The 17188-nt window shown below is 42.0% G+C and overlaps 2 protein-coding genes across 2 annotated transcripts; one reads left to right on the forward strand and one right to left on the reverse strand.

The window, feature by feature from the left end:
- Positions 1-1120: 1120 nt before the first annotated feature.
- On the reverse strand, positions 1121-6207 carry cryz (crystallin, zeta (quinone reductase)). Its single transcript, XM_076031331.1, has 8 exons — positions 5832-6207; positions 3964-4116; positions 3290-3453; positions 2896-2947; positions 2563-2712; positions 2353-2454; positions 1624-1719; positions 1121-1459 (listed from the first exon to the last, which is right to left on the reverse strand). The coding sequence occupies exons 1-8, from the start codon at positions 5937-5939 to the stop codon at positions 1298-1300; spliced, it is 987 nt and encodes a 328-aa protein (XP_075887446.1). The 5' UTR covers positions 5940-6207; the 3' UTR covers positions 1121-1297.
- Positions 6208-7394: 1187 nt separating this feature from the next.
- dars2 (aspartyl-tRNA synthetase 2, mitochondrial) lies at positions 7395-17158 on the forward strand. Its single transcript, XM_076031332.1, has 17 exons — positions 7395-7827; positions 8698-8797; positions 9090-9156; positions 9464-9565; positions 10109-10204; positions 10289-10412; positions 10552-10598; positions 10704-10810; positions 11694-11763; positions 12449-12628; positions 13007-13114; positions 13196-13258; positions 14072-14224; positions 14310-14528; positions 14972-15082; positions 15160-15235; positions 15679-17158. Exons 1-17 carry the CDS (start codon positions 7656-7658, stop codon positions 15843-15845), a joined length of 1962 nt encoding a protein of 653 aa, XP_075887447.1. The 5' UTR covers positions 7395-7655; the 3' UTR covers positions 15846-17158.
- The last annotated feature ends 30 nt before the right edge of the window (positions 17159-17188 follow it).

Here is a 17188-nt window from a genome sequence, read left to right on the forward strand (position 1 = left end):
TCAACACTTTACAACACAGAATAATAAGCACCTGATTATCACCTGATATTTCCCTGTATCTATCTGCTAACTGCAAAGAGACCACAGGGTTTCTATATTTTAGGTGTGAGACACAATCATACACACACACACACACACACACACACACACACACACACATGTGAAATAGCCAGGTTGTCAAATGAAGAATAAAAACAGTGGCCAACACTCAGCTCTTATTCCTGTTTGCCCTGCATGTGACCAACATCTTCCTCCACTCTCTGAATCAAATGTTGAATTCATTTAATTAATGCAGCATAAATTGAATAAGTCAACTTTTGCTGGTCCGCAATTAATTCCAGTATTTTTACTTTTATGTGTATACACATAAAATTAAAAATACTGGAATTACATTCAGTACGTTTTTCATTTACGTCTCATGACAGCCTACTATTAGATTGATCCCGACACCTCAGGAATTTCTTCTATCCAATGGAAATGTGCCTTTTTGCAGAGAAAACATTTTACATTACAACGAACAGATCCACATGCACTGAATGTAAACACAGGTGGAGCCATGACAAACTACTTACGTCTTTCTCAGCTCCGTCCCTGCACTGCACTGCACAGCACAGCATGACACCTTCCACTGAGTAGCTCCATTAGAACAGTGTGCAGCTCTGCTGTTGGAGGTCAGAGCGCCATTCACTGGCTGCTGGCTTCTGGCTTCAGTTACCTGGCCATGACCCGAGCATGCTCAGTAGTGCCCACCGTCACCCGAGAGGGACCCCATCACCCAGCTATTAGATGAGCCTTTAACTTTGCCTCTCTAATTATCAACAGTAGGAGGAAAGAATTCACAAAGCTTTTTCCTTTTATTTCTTTTTAAACCAACTTTATTTTTGTTATCAGTTCACAGATGCTTTGAGAAAAATTACAGGTCATAAAGCTGATTTCCCCCCCACTGATAGTATGGTTGTGTTTGATGGAAACAGATGATGAACAGCCAAGAAGAACATTTTAACATCTATTTTATAAAAGCAGGAGTTCTCAATTAACTAAAATAATGTTTTAAACGTTCTAAATGTTTTTTTTAATTAAATCTATAAGGTGCATGTAAAACAAAAATCATCTCTTAAAGTGATTTCATGTGAACGTGCTTTAATGTATAACAGCGATTAGAAAGTTTTAGGAGTTTAACAGAAAAATCAATGATTTTAGTTGAAACCCGAAACCCAAAAACCCATAAAAACGTTCATTTGTCAGTAACCACCATGATTGTCCCAAAACCAATAACCTGAAGGCACTTGTGATTGAATCACATGGTCAGCACCATCTTCCCGGAGGCCCCGGAGGACTCGATGATGTCATGGTGGGCTTGTGGGGCCTTGTCCAGGGGGTACTGGGGGCCGACGACGGGCCGCAGCCACCCTGCTTCCATCCCAGAGAAGAGCAGCGCCGCACACTCCCTCCTCTCCTCCTGGAGCCGCAGCACAGCAGGACATCTGTCACTCACCCTTCCTGCTTCCTTCTACTGGTTTGCTTTTAGCATAATGGGAACTTTTTACCCCTTTACTGGATCTGCACACGGCAACATGTCAAACAACAACAACACTAAGTGTTTGAATAGAAAGGGCTCGTTACCGCTGTGGCAAAGTACAGGACCACTCCGACGGCAGTGCCCTCTTTGGTCATGAGGTCTCTGGGGTTGATCTCCACTGGAGCTCTGGAGCCCACGATCTGCAAGATCAAAGTAAAGCGCAGAGGGAAATTTAGGGAATCCAACCTTTGAGCCTATTTAAAGGTGCAGTGTGTACAAATTTCAAATTTCTGGACAGTTTAATAAGTATGTAATCGTTTTGGAACGCTCCAATGAAAAAATAAAAATAGAATATTTCCACGAAGGAATTATTATTGTCCTCTCCAATTGTTCCTAGATTATAGGAAACACGATACATATTTTGTTAAGTTACTTATAGAGCAGGGTAAAAAAATATACACTGAATTTTGCGATTAATTGCGAGTTAACTCAGGACACTAATGCGATTAATCACAATTAAAAATTTTAATCGACTGACAGCCCTGTTATATATATACGTGTGTGTGTGTGTGTGTGTGTGTGTGTGTGTGTGTGTGTGTGTGTGTGTGTGTGTGTGTGTGTGTAAACTGTTTGTTCTGAGGGTAGGAAAACCAAATCACTTTCATTGTACTGTGAGTATTCACTTATAGGCAGTATATGGAATAGAATAGACTAGAGCGCCTTTATTAATCCCACAGTGGGGAAATTTGCATCATTGCAGCAACTGTACAGTGCAAAAAAAGATGGAAAATTATAAACTTCTTCTTGCAGGATCTGATTGTTGTCGCACTCACCGCAACGCGTCCCCCGTAGCTCAACATCTGGAGGTCTTTACTCAGGTTGGCGTTGGCCAGCATCTCCACAATCACGTCGGCACCGTTGCCCTGCGTGGCTTCCTGGAACACGTACGCCAGTCACAGTCACACGGCAACAATTTGAAAGCGTGTCTGTGAGCTTTTTAAGGCAGCGAGGTAGTGTGTCTGTGTATGTGTGTGTGTACTGACCATGATTTTGTCCATGTAGCCTGCTTCTCTGTGATTGAAGGCCTGGTGAGCTCCATTGTTCAGAACCAGCTTCAATCCCTCGGCCGTCCCTGCTGTACCCAGCACCCTCAGGCCCAGAGCTCTGGACAACTGGCACGCTGCCACGCCAACCTACACACACACACACACACACATACACATACACACACACACACACACACACACACACACACACACACACACACACACACACACACACACACACACACACACACACACACACACACACACATTTTAAGGATATATAAATGGCAACTGGTAACCAAAGCAGAACCCAGGTAGATGGTGCATCACCCCTCCGCTGGCTCCATGGATGAGGATGGTCTCTCCTGGCTTGACGTGGGCTCTGCAATGCATCACCACACATACATCACCAACTTGCTAGTTAATGACGAGACTGGTGTTGTTTTTCTGAATACATTTACTTCCACAAACACATCAAACTATGTACTTTTGTGTTTCACACAAAACAAAATAATTAAGGAAAATGGAAATTCTTGTGTGTTTCCCTGAGTCAGTGTAAAGATACTGGCAGTCTTAAAAACACCAAACAAAGGGCCTGTATGGCAGCGGTGCAAACGGTGCATCAGGCTACACTCCTAAATATAATTTGCATATTTACATTAAATAAATCATTTTAATAAATCATTGCAATTGCTATTCATAACCAAAAATACTCTCAGCTTACTTGTGAACCAGAGCTCTGTAGGCAGTGAAGTAGGGGATCCCTAGAGCTGCTCCCTGGGTGAAGTCCAGAGCGTTGGGCAGCTTGTGTACACAATCATCTGCCGCCACGGCAAACTCGGCATAACCTCCGCTAACTGTGGCTGTGGTGAAGACGCGATCTCCAGCCTGCAAAACACAGGTGCACATTCACTAAGAAAAAGCAAAAAGCAAAAAAAACTTCATGTTCCTCACTAGACTGCAGCCTCTTGTCAGTGTTTTGGAATAAACTGCATGTGTTTTATGAAGTGTAGTTTAAATGTGTGACATCGACAATGTTGGTAATCAAAAATCTAACTTATAGTAATAGTTAACCAATTTATTACAGTTTAAAACAACTGATATAGTTTCAATGTGTTTCCTTGGTTAAGAATGCAGATAGCTGCCAATAATCCAACTCTTCATAGGATGTAAATATCTTGTTTTCTTTTTTTGCCCTACAAATATTTTATCATTTTTTATTGCCTAATTTCTTTTTAATTAATAGAATGTTCCACCTTATTTTGCACTATACTGTTGCTGTAATGTATGAATAAATTCCCCACTGTGGCATTAATAAAGGCCAACTCAGATGAAAGCAACTTATTCATCCATTGTTTATTGCGTCTGGTCTTGCAGTGTCTGGTCATGGACACAAACCTTCACTGAAGTGACCCCTTCTCCAACAGTTTCCACCATTCCAGCAACATCTCCACCCGGCGTGTACGGCAGCGTGGGCTTCCTAGCGTAGGTCCCCGCCCGGATGTAAGTCTCTACGGGGTTAACACCACAGGCATGGACACGAATCAGCACCTGAAATCAAGAAACAGCAGGTGGGTGACGGGAGAGGGAAGCAAAAGGTAACAGGAAACCCACACCGAGCACAAAACGAACTGGATCTTATAGCTAATAAATCTCAACATGTGGTAAACTGCCCATTGTGGCCTTTCACTTGACATAAAAACTGCACACATGCATTTTAAACAAGGTGTCAGGCTATTATTTTTCTGATATTTTGAGAAAATCCAATAATTGACGGGAACGTGTCCTCCTCCCTAACATTAGGGGGCGATGTGAGTCTTTTCAGCAGGTTAATTGCCGGTTAAACTCTTAATCTCCAATCGGAGCTCTCCAACTTTGCATTTAGACGCGTTTACATGCACTTCATTTGTCCAGTCATGGTCAGACGAAGGCAATAATTTGTTTTTCTCGAGTGTCATGTCAATGTTGTGACTGTGAGCTACGATCATGACGCTGATGGACTTGAGCAAGTGGGTCGTCGGCTCGTAGCGGCCTGGAGGCCAACAATGACTCAGCAAGAGAGTTTCATTTGAATGGGCGCGGCTGTTACTAGGGAACAATCAGAGGCAGATTGACTGTGGACACAAAGAGCAGCACTGACCAACGTTAATATGAGATTGCATGGTAGCAGCCACCCATTGGTGTGTGAATGTGTACATGAATGGGTGAGGCCTTGGTAAAGCGCTTTGGGGTACCATGAAGGTGCTGGAAAAGCGCTGTGTAAGTGCAGTCCATTTACCATTAAGCTTAGAATCAGGTATACAGAGTTGATCTATAAAAATAAATATCATATACTTTGTATGGTAGTGCATGATTTATAACATACATCAACCATAACATTTTTATTAGAATTGCAATTTCATTATTATCATTATGACATAATAGTGTGTGCTTTGACATGCTGTTTAATACTGGTACGTCAGCACTTCTAGGTTTTCTTTACAATGTTTTGCTTATGGAAAGTAATTCACTGAATATTCCTGGGGAAAAAAGTAAAATAAAAAGTGTAGTTATAAAAAAAAAAAAAAGTGTAGCAGTTCAAGCTGAATACAACTAAACTGATTATGAAGTCAATTGTTTCAAATGAAACAATTGACTTCAATTGTATTAAACGTACTAAGTGATATATTAGCGGAAGAGAAGTCTAAAGCCTTCCTTATTAGTAACTGATTTCTTCTTGTTGTTTATTGACTTACTTGCACTTTTGCTGTCTGTGACGCAAGCGAAAAAAGACAGGGACTGTGTTCAGTGCTGTCAACACAACCCGAGTATTACAGCGGTTATGATCAAAATCTGTCTGTCATTTCCACCCGGAAATGCTGATGCGCAGTCTACCTTTTTATTTTCTGCGCAGTATGAGCGGTCAATGCTCAAACGAGTTGTCCTGCAACACAACAGTGTAACTTTCGGAATGTAAAACACCTGTCTGCTGCTGCGCTGCAAGGCGAAAAACAAGCATAAGTGAAGGAGAAACACCCAAACGATAGATATAGTCCCAAGTGTTCTGTCGATTTGTACTATTATGGGATGGAGGGTAGCACATTTTCATTTTTATCAAGGCTAGGGTTTGGTTTAAAGTTAGGATCAGGTCTTTGGGGTTTGGTAAAGGTCAGGCTTCGTTTAAAGCAGCAAAGGTCAGAGCACTGTCGCGCCATTAGCCCTGCAGTGGTGTCCAGTCACACCGGACAAGGTGACAGCTGCCGGGTCTGACCACCTGTGGGTCTTACCTGTCTGTGTCCAGGTTCCGGAACAGCGACGTCTGAGCAGAGTTTGAGCACTGACGGACCTCCAAACTCACTGACTCGAATGGCTCTCATCAGCTTGCCGGCCGACATGTCTGCAGTGCACTGATAGAAATGTAATTAACGGAGGCGATTTCAAACTTCACTAACCCGAGTATCTGCAGAGTGGAAATGCCGAAGAAGCCCCAAGTGCAACTCAAGTTGCTCCAGACAGATTTGCAAAAGTTGAAGTGCGCCCCCTCTAGCTGCCCCGGGGAAGGACAACTGTCATGGTCCGTTGGGAGCTGAAGTTTCGGGGATGTGTCAGACAGTCACGGACCGTTACAAGCTGGAGTTGTCAGTGCACATTACTTCGGAGTTTGCGGCTAACTCCGCTTATTTCCTGGTTACGTCACATTTACAATCTACGGATTCCGAGTTTGGACATAATTAGACCTATACGTTTGGTCCGTTTGGCGAGAGAACACATACTTTCCAATATTTAGTTTTAGCTATAATACTGTTGTAGTTCAAGCTCCAAAGTTTGAGGCCAGCCCCAACTCAATGATGATGATAATTGATATGATAAGTCTTTATTTTACACATGTAGTTCACAAGATAGTTTTAATTGAGGCATTACAATTACAAACACGAAATAAGCTTACATTCTTTGCAATTATTTACACTAAATCACATGTAGTACATATCAGGCCAAAATAATCAGAAATACAAAAAGTCTGATTAAGTTAATACTAATAATATGTGTAATTCGTCAAGTAAATAAATAAATAAACTACATTAGTTTAAAATGTTTTCAGCAGTTAAAGCTTTGTGACAATTAAATTAAGTTTCTGTTACTCTAAAATATATCTATGTAGATACATTTCTCTTCGATCTAAATGAATAAATAAAAATAAAGCTGTTCTTCCCTTTTTTAATCCACATATTAACTCGTTTGTTTAATGGTACAATCATGTTTTCAGACAAAAAGAAATTATGAAACGAGATAATAATCAGTATAAGTGGTAATAGAAAAATACCAACAAAAAAATAAGTAACTTTTAATAAATAACGTTTATTTTGAAAAGTCTATTTACATCCTGTTACGTCACATGAGCTACGGCAACACTACTTGGACATATCTTGTCACAGACACGCTCTTCGGTAACCACTGTTTGGTTCCTCACAAACACTTTTTTATGTATTTGTATACGTATTTTACAATGGCACAAAATATTAATTTAAACTGCTTCATTTGTGACTTCAGTAAGTTATAGTTGCGTTTCTCGTCATGCCTGTTTCTCTCATAAACAGGTGTTTACACAAGTGGACGTTCTGTACGTCGGTACGGTCAATTCGTTCATTTATTGTTTTCCCTTAACGTAATATTTTGAAAATTGGCACCGCAGTTCGGCACTCGGCATAGAGCAAATTTCGGCAGCAATCTCCGATCGTGGGGGTAGCTGTTGATTTCGATAGTTATGTAGCCACTAGCAGTAGCAAGCTAAACAGACATCAAATCATGCGCAAGAACATCTCCCCCCCCCCCCCCCCCCTTAGGCGAATGCATGTGCTTGAACTCGCAGAGTGGCATTTATCGCAGTTACTAAGTAGTCTTGATAACCTTGAGCCAATCACTTGTATGTAGGACCGAGAAGAGGAGCGAAGGAAGGAGCGACACGTGGAATAAGGAACAGAAATCAGCAGCGGTGATTCTCCTCGGCTCCATCGCCGTCCTACCGGATCTCAGATGCTGAGACTTCCAGCCTCAGACCAGCCAGGTGACACCTTCAACACTTCCGCCCGCCCGCCGCCTGAGTTCACAATCAAATGGCAGCGAGGAGCAGATACCTGCTGCAGAGAGTGTGGAGAGGACTCGGAGCTCGCAGAGATCTTCACCGCAGCGTGTCCTTCACTCCGACCGCAAGCCAAGGACGAGCTCTCACCAGTCCAGTGAGCCGCTCCCACGGCACTCAACCTGCTGTAGGGGTTCACAACGCAGGTAAAATGACGCCCCAGTGCGAAAAATAGTCTTCGTTCGATGTTTTATTTTGCAGTCTATTACCTTTTCCTGGAGTATTACCGCCACCAAATGAATCTGCTGAGACAGAGCAGACTTGCAGCAATAAAACACATTTGTGTTTGACCTGCCTTTAAATTCAAAAGCCCATTTAAAAATGACATCTTGGAACTAGGCATGGGCAAACTACGGCCCGGGGGCCAAATGCGGACCGTTAAGTTTTGTTTTTATTCCGGCTCGCCGAACTTGAAGAAATGTTATTAATAGTCAGTGAGTAGTAAAATAGCCGTATTTCATCAGTTTTTCCATTGTTTTATGAGTCATTTCAATAAAGAGCGAAACACAGTGGGCCTTCGGAGACACTGAATTTGTTGTTACTTTGCTTTTCTTCATTTTCAATTGACATTTAAACACATTTTTTCTCCATACCCCATGATATATTGTTTTCCTCCTATGAGGTGGCTCACCAAAACACTCCATCCACCTGCTGCTGCTCCGCTACCCCCCCTCTCTGGCATATTTTAGAGCTCATTGTGGCCCCACCAGTCAAACATTTGCCCAGCCCGTTCTCCAGGGTGTAGCACCACCTTCGCCCCAAGACAGCTGGGATAGGTGCCAGCAGTGGAGCTGTAGAAGCAGTAATAGATAACCAATGAGTGAATGGGCCATCTTTATGCATTCAAATAAAATAATAAAAAATAATTAAAGCGGTCTGTGGCAACCCTAACACAAAATAATGGTGAAGTGTTCTACTGTCATGATAGAGCAGCATGAAGTTCTTTGTAGATGAATGTAGACGACATCAGAGGAATTGATGAGGAATTCTCATAGCAGCCTTGTTTCCTGCCTCAGGTCCCAGCAGCCTGTCGCTCAGGAGTCACACCTGCGGAGAGCTCAGACCGCACCATGTGGGAGAGAGGGTCACTTTGTGCGGTTGGGTCCAGTACCTCAGGTATTCCTCATGACTGTTGTCTTCACATTGACATGATACGGTAGATACTTCAAGATGAAGTTGTGTGTTGTTTTTTTTTTTTACATATGTTAAAAACAATCTGTGTAGGTCATTGAATCCTGTTGCCTTCTGTTGACAGGCATCTGCTGTTGTTTTGTAATGATGATTTTCTGCACAATTAAATAGAAAACACCGCCGTCTCTCCTGCAGTTAAAGTTGTGAATGTGTGAATGTTGCTTATTTTAGTTAACATGGCCGGTCTCATGCTAAACCTTTGACTGACTCCCAACAGGCAGGACCTTTTTGTCATCCTGCGAGACTTCAGCGGCTTGACACAAGTTCTCATCCCTCAGGAGGAGGTGAGGATGACGAGGGGAGCAATCAGAGAGTGACTTCACTGCTCAGCTACTTTCACATTGTCTCTGAATTCGCTCTTTGCTGTGTGCAATGCTACAGACGAGAGACTGACAGCCTGGATGTATTCATCCATCTTTTATACCAACTTCCTTCTGCACTCATTGTCGCTGGGGGTTCCTGGAGGCTAAAAATGTTTTAATATTTTTTTAATGCAGTGTCTAATAAGCTCCAGAATCTACTGCTGTGCTTTTGGTATAAATGTACATCACTGTGTGATCAGATTTGACCCCAGTTTCCCTGTGTTTGAAGTCTGCCAGTAGTTTGAAAGCGGCACTGTGCAGCCTCACGGTGGAGTCAGTCATCCAGGTGACTGGAAAAGTCAGACCACGGCCAGAGGGGCAGGACAACAAGGTCTGAACAACTGTTGTTGCAAATATTGTGTTCGATAATGAGCGTCTTAAAAAGTGAAGACTTTTTTATCATATGCGTCGGCCCTCTTAGTTTCTCTCCATATTTTTATGTGATGGAGTGGATATATTGAGGAAATAGCCTGAAAAGTCTAAAGATTTATCAGCTAAAGCCAGTCTGTGCTTTCACTCCTCAGTGTTGAATTGCTTAGCAGGTGTGATTTAAAATTGTCATTTACTCTCTAAATGCTGAGAACAGTGCTAAAGCTTGTGTAGGACAAGCAAAACTATTCAACAGGCTCGGCTCCCACGTTAGGGTTCAGACTCACGCTGCCTCGGTGATAGCAGAATATCTCAACCTGCTCAACCAGATGGAAATACAAGTCCCTCATCAGCCCATGTTAGCCTAGAGACTTACTAATGATGAGGTTTCATCACTTTAACAGTCTAACAAGATTTATTTCTAAAACATTTGCTAACTTCTGCAGCGTCTGATCACTTATTCCATGCACTCACTCCTCTCTTTCTCTTGTGTGGATGTCAACAGGAGATGCCGACAGGGGAAGTAGAAGTCCTCGCCGAGAGTGTGGAAGTTTTCAACTTGTGCCGAAAGCTGCCCTTTGAAATCAAAGATTTTGTCAAAGTAAGTCAAATGCCTGTGTTTATTACCACGTGTCTTGTTTGCCTGAGGCCCTGAATGGTTGTGGTTTTCACTTTGGTCAAACAGAAATCTGAGTTGCTGCGGATGCAATATCGCTACCTGGACTTGAGGTCCCCCCACATGCAGAAGAGCCTCAGGCTGAGGTCTGAGCTGGTGATGAAGATGAGAGAATACCTGTGTAATGTGCATGGTATGTATGGCTCCTCCTCTTTGCCACATCTATGCCAGCGCATGACTGACCATCATTGTTATAACATTCACAGTATCTCTGTTTAATGTGAAAATAGCCTGTGAGTCATTTGTGCTGCTTTCTTTCTGCTCATCTGCAGGTTTTGTGGATGTGGAAACTCCAACCTTGTTTAAAAGGACGCCCGGGGTAAGCTTGTGCTTTATATAACAATAAAAGTCGGCTAAATTGAGAGTCCACTGTGGCTGTTTTTTTCAGTCAGACACCTTTGATGTTTGTTCCTCCTCATTTCAGGGAGCCAAAGAATTTGTGGTTCCGTCCCGAGAGCCAGGACGCTTTTATTCTCTCCCCCAGAGTCCACAGCAGTTCAAGCAGCTTCTCATGGTGGCTGGTATAGACAGGTGGGCATTGTGTAGACTGTTGTGTGCCCTGATGATTAACATTTGGTGGACGTTTTATTTCTCTTCAATTGCTGTCTTCACATGGACTTCAGTGTCCTTGTCATGGTCCTCATACTGGTTTTGATTGTATTTTAAATACATTTGAGTGCACACAGAGAACCCTGTGAGTAACTTCCCGGTGTGCATGATAAAGTGTCCAAATATGACATGTATTTTTGCATGGACCCATGTTGATCGGTTCCTGTTGAACAGACATCACAATTTTGAAAGCTTAAAAACAAACATCTGCCTGTGTTGCCTATTGAGGGCAGAGCACTGTGAAAAGTAGAAAAGCTTTAAAGGTTGTGATTATGAAATGTAACATTGATTAGTGATATTGTGTCATATCCATATTATCAGGCGACTGAAAAGCATGACTTGTGTGAATGAGGATCTGCAGTCACCTCGTGATTAGAGAGATACTGTATCGTTACATCACCTGCAAAAGTGTTTTATTATTAGATTGCCATGTTTGGTAATTCATTTCTGGTCTACTGGTTTACATTTCTAAATATTGTTGTTAATCCTCCATACAAGTTTTGTAATGATGGATTTTATTTTGTCTTGTTTTTTTGATTTTTTTTATTCTCAAGAGAGCATTGAACGTCATCATTCAGCACCTATTTTGTTGGAGCTCCCAACTGGCACTATAACAGTGTAGGAAGCTACAAAGTAGATGGAAATGTGTACTGTAAGCAGTGCCTTATCTAAAAACCATGTGAAATGCAAAAACGTATATTAGGCTGAGACAGGGATTTGTGCCAAGCCTGAGACTGACTCAGGCTGACTGTTATGCAGCAGTGGTTCACTGCTGTGGCCTCTGCTTTGTCTGAAACTCTGGCAGGTACTTCCAGGTGGCCCGTTGCTACAGAGATGAAGGCTCCAAACCAGACCGACAGCCCGAGTTTACACAGGTGAGACCATGTCAACTACTAACTGACACTAAGATAGACTCTAATTCTATCCATCTATCTGTCTATCTCTCTGTTTCTATCTATCTATCTATCTATCTATCTATCTATCTATCTATCTATCTATCTATTTATCTGTCTGTCTGTCTGTCTGTCTGTCTGTCTGTCTGTCTGTCTGTCAGTCTATCTCTCTGTATCTATCTATCTATCTATCTATCTATCTATCTATCTATTTATCTGTCTGTCTGTCTGTCTGTCTGTCAGTCTATCTCTCTGTATCTATCTATCTATCTATCTATCTGTCTGTCTATCTGTCTGTCTGTCTGTCTGTCTGTCTGTTCTTGCAACATAAGATAAAGAACATTCTACCTTGCTTTTCTCCATGGTTGCAAACATAAATAACATGTGTTTGTGCCTTTTGAGTGAATAACCGTCTGTGGTTCGTTCTTCACACTGTAGCTCCATTTCTCAGTTTCGCCTCCACACACACATCAGTGGTATTTGAATTAATTGTAACATCCTATGAGATGGGGGCCCTTCACAGTTTTCAGCATGGTTCCATGTTTGGAAAGGATTTACTAGATCACAAATCAGGAAATGTCAAAGCCTCATTCGCTCCATGTGCCGACCTGCTGTCCATGCACATTACTGCAGCCTCATGCTTGTCCTGTCCTCCGATCCCCTCCAGGTAGACATAGAGATGTCTTTTGTGGACAAGGCCGGCATCATGTCCTTGGTGGAGGGTTTGATTCAACACTCCTGGCCGGCGGAGAAAGGCTCCGTCACTGCTCCGTTCCCAACCATGACGTACGAGCGGGCCATGAGGGACTACGGCGTGGACAAGCCTGACACCAGGTTTGATATGAAGGTGGGTAACTGGATCAGGAAGGCTGTGTGTCTGCCGTCACATACCTACACATAGCTAGTGTATCGTCTCCAAAGTGCCACAACTCACCTTAAAAAAACATAGGTGTCAAACTCTGGCCAGTGTCATTATATTTGGCCCATGAGGCAATGAGACATGAAATAACCACGTAGTGGGTAAATACAAATTGTGTTGCATCAATGTCGTTCTCTAATCAGCTGCCAATTCTTTGAAATTCCTTGAATATTTGAGTCAATGTACAGAGACACAATTTGAGATCAACTGCATCTTCTGTCCCTGTGTTGTTTTATTGGCCAAAGTCATTCTGTTGCTGTCATCTAAATCTAAATCTTCTTTCGTCTCACCCACCGGTCCTTCCAGCTCATGGACCTCGGTGAGGTTTTCTTATCCACAGATATTGAATTCCTCAAACGAGCTCTAACTCAGCCGGAGGGTTCAGTCCAGGCCATCTGTGTCCCTGGAGGAGCGGTGGGAAAAATCTTTGATGTCTCTGTGATTTTGCCACGGTTTACCTTTGTATTCTTGTCTAAGCTGTTGTGATTTCCACAGAAACTGTTTAGTGGGAAAGAGTTGGATCAGTTGAAATCCACAGCGAAGACTCAGTTTGGACAGGTAGGTTCAGGATCTTTGCTTTTTTTTTTTAAATTTCATCATGGTCTCAACTTTTCACCATTTTGTCACGCGAGGTTTTTTCTGACACTACTTGATTTAAAATAATAATTCAAAAAAAGACTCAAAGCTGGCTGATGCTGAAGTTTTTAGGCATGTCTGGACTAATTATTTAGTTAAAATGAAAAACTACATTTTCTGATTAAATCACGATTTTTCACTACATTTCGTTCTTTCAAAGCTTTAGTTTTGCAGAGAAACTTTTTTTTTTTTTTTTTTGGGGTGGCGTAAGATAACAAAAACAAAAGTTTCAGTATGTTTTTCACCACTTGGCAGCATAGCGAGTAAACCAAAACTTCGCCAACACTCTGTCCCCTCATTGGGCTCTTGTGCGAAGCAACCGCTGGCCGAGCAAGGAAGGTGTTGATTGATGAAAAAAAGTAAATGGTGCCGCAAGTGTGTGAATGTCAAGCGAACGAGCTGGATTTGCTTATCGAAAATGATGCTAGATTTAACCCTACACCCGAAGGGCCGCCTTTGGTTATTATCACTCTGTCGTGTTTTCAAGGGGGACCGCTATCAGTGACGGACCTGCCAACACAGAACATATAGAGCTTCACATACTAGATTTTGATTAGCTTGTCTGACAATGATAAAAAAAAAAATAAATAAATAAAAATGGCGTGTTTCCCCTTTCACTTGGTCATGTATTTAGACCGGAGAAGAACTTGAGACGCAAGTTATCTGTCATTTGTCACATCTTATCATCCATCATTTTCACATTCCTCATCACGTCTCTCCCGTGCTCGTCTCAAGGAACTGAGCACCGTGCTGGTGAAGGCCGACGGGACGCTGAAGTCTCCTCTGAAAAAGCTGCTGTCTGTCACAGCCCAAGAAGAGCTGCTTCACAAGACTGGAGCCAAAGCGGGAGACCTGCTGCTGATAGCAGCGTCTTCCCTCCAAGCTGTGGTAAGAGAGCATCATCAAACCTGGTGCGCAAAAGACAGGAAGTTGGCCACATCCTGTTCTCTCACTCTGCCCCTACAATTTGCAGCGCCCTCTGCTGGGTCATCTTCGTCTGCAGTGTGCAGAGCTGCTGGAGTCTCACGGCGTCGCGCTCCGGGATCCCTCTGCTTTTCACTTCCTCTGGGTTGTGGACTTCCCTCTCTTTTTGCCCCGAGAGGAGGAGCCAGAGGAGCTTGAGTCGGCTCATCATCCCTTCACTGCCGCGCTGCCTGAGGACGCACACTTGCTCTACACGCAGCCGCACAAGGTAGCCACGTTCACTCAGAGGCTGTTTTATCCGGCATCGCATTAGTATGCTTGGCTGCCAGATTTGGAACAAGGAATCATATCACATTCGAGTGTAGCACTGGGTAACTGACCAAATTGGGATTATTATGGGGATTTTGTCCTAAAATTCCATCTCCTAATTTACAAAGAAGAAAACTAGGAATCTAGGAAAGACAATGGATGCTGCTAATATTCAGCCCCCTCCATTCTCAATAGTATATCTAAGGCGCCCTATTATGGCCATGCCCAGATTTAATAAATTCATTTCGGTGGTGTACTTCCTGCAATTAACAAGGTTTTCTTTGTCAAAACCTCTACAGGCCTCACAAAAAAAGCATTTCTCTCACTCCTGAAGAGTGAAGATGAGAATTCTCATATTCTAGGGAGTAGATTGAACTTCAGGCCTGTAATTGTCGTTCCCAGGTACGTGGTCAACATTATGACCTGGTGCTAAATGGCTGTGAGATTGGCGGCGGCTCCATTCGTATTCACAAGGCATCGGAGCAGCTTTACGTCTTGAAGAACATCCTGAAGGTGAGTCGTTTGATTATTGCCGTACTTTTAGAATAAAGATTGGGATTGTCCTAAATGTGTCTATCTGTGTGCTACAGGAGGATCCGAGTCTTCTGTCCCACTTACTTGAAGCTCTGGACTCAGGCGCACCACCACATGGAGGCATTGCACTTGGTAATGTTGCTGAAGAAGTAGTCTTAACATTTTACAGTATTTGGTCTGGTGACAGATCATTATGGGAATTAAATAAATGCAAAATGTGTAAATGTGCCATATCCGTCTGCTCATGAACTTCGAGGACTTGAAAAAAAACAACAACACTTATTTTATAATGTACACAAAACTCTATGCATTATACCACTGGTATTATATAAAGAGTAAAAAATAAAATTAAATCACCATTTCCAGTTCCAGTCTCTTGCATGACTGTTAAACTGAGTAGTTCAACTATTTTGTGGACTAAAGAGGTAATCATAGTGGATTTATAAAAATTGATTGTAGCATTTTCATTATTTTAAATAAGCAGCAGTTGTAAGGAGGCCAAAACTGCCAATAATGAAATGTAAAGTTTATGGTGTTCAAGATGAAAATTGTCTACTATTTAATTTTTTTTGCAGGTTTGGACCGTCTGGTCTCCATTATGGTCGGGGCACCAAGCATCCGTGATGTCATTGCCTTCCCCAAGTCATTTCGAGGTCATGACCTCATGAGCTGCGCCCCTGACTTGGTATCTGAGGAGGAGCTGAAGCCTTATCATATCACTGTGAAATGGCCAGCTGAGTGAGGTGAAAGAGATCAAGAATGGAAGCGTGGAAGAAACTAATTCAATAGGGAATCATGGCGCAGATAGCGGTTTACATATATATATATATATATTTTTTTTTTTTAAATGTGCAAGAGAATGAAGGGCTTGAGGACAAGGAAAAGAGATGATCAGACATCACAGAAATCAAAACTGTATCAGAACAGAGGGAAATAACAATAAATTAAATAATAATGGATTTATATTGTATTTATATTTATAAAGCACCCAAAGCGCTCACACTGCTGGTGTGTAGCCACAGCTGCCCTGGGGACAAACTGAGGGAATCATGACTGCAGGTCTACACCAAACGACTCCTCTGATCACATTCATAAGAGGCAATGTGGGTCAAGTGTCTTGCCCAAGGACACAACAACAGAGCTTAGGATGGAGCATGATTGCTCAGCCTGTTTCTGTGCACAAGGCAACATTTAACAGTTGGAGATATTGTATTTGGTAAGGACCAATACGTTATAATTCTTCTTTCATGAGACATTGTTTTCCATCCATGAACAAAGTAAGTAAGTTGCCTTGCTTATGTTGCTTTAAAACTACAACTTTTTTATATGTCGGACTGCATTTGACAATATTGAGAATAAATGCAAGAGAAACCCATTTTAACATGTCACTGGTTTGAAAGCAAATGTGCACATTACATTGTACATTTACCTGCACTGTAAATGTACTACAGTACATATGGCATGGTGATTCACATTTAGATCTCTTCATTCTTAGGCCTGATACAAGATCAGTCTGCCTGACTCACTTTTGACCTTTCTTTGCTGGGGGGCAAAAACAGTTTTTTCTTTCCCTTCTTTGAAAAATAAAAAATAAAACAAATGAAAAAAATACATAGTTAGGTAGATATACTATTCAACTGAAAATGAGAGAATTTGCCAGATAATACAAATTAATCCATTTAATATAATTTAAATGTCTCCTGCCAGCTGATAAAAACTTGAATGTCAAAAATTCCCTCAAAACTCTTAAATGAATGGGTAACAACCGTGTGACTAAATAAAAGCCGCAAAATATCACAACTTAACCTGACCTTTCTGTAAATCTACACCATATTTGATGTTTTCAAATGCATCCTTATAATATTTGTTATTACTTAGCATGTCACATACAAAATTAAGTGTTTTATAGCATTATTTATTTAGTTATCTCGCTAGCTATCGCCACAAAACCACCTCCCTCTGTTCCTCACACTGGTGACGTCACCACTGCCGACCCGGAAGAAGTCAAAGTGGTCCGTATGCTCTACTGCTATATGTATGCGTATCGTTGGCTAGAATTTTTTTTTTTTTTTTTTTTGACTGAAC

This window comes from Nelusetta ayraudi, unplaced genomic scaffold (genome assembly GCF_046127955.1).
Source record: "Nelusetta ayraudi isolate G7.1 ecotype Tasmania unplaced genomic scaffold, CSIRO-AGI_Nayr_v1 ptg000033l, whole genome shotgun sequence".
NCBI lineage: Eukaryota > Metazoa > Chordata > Actinopteri > Tetraodontiformes > Monacanthidae > Nelusetta > Nelusetta ayraudi.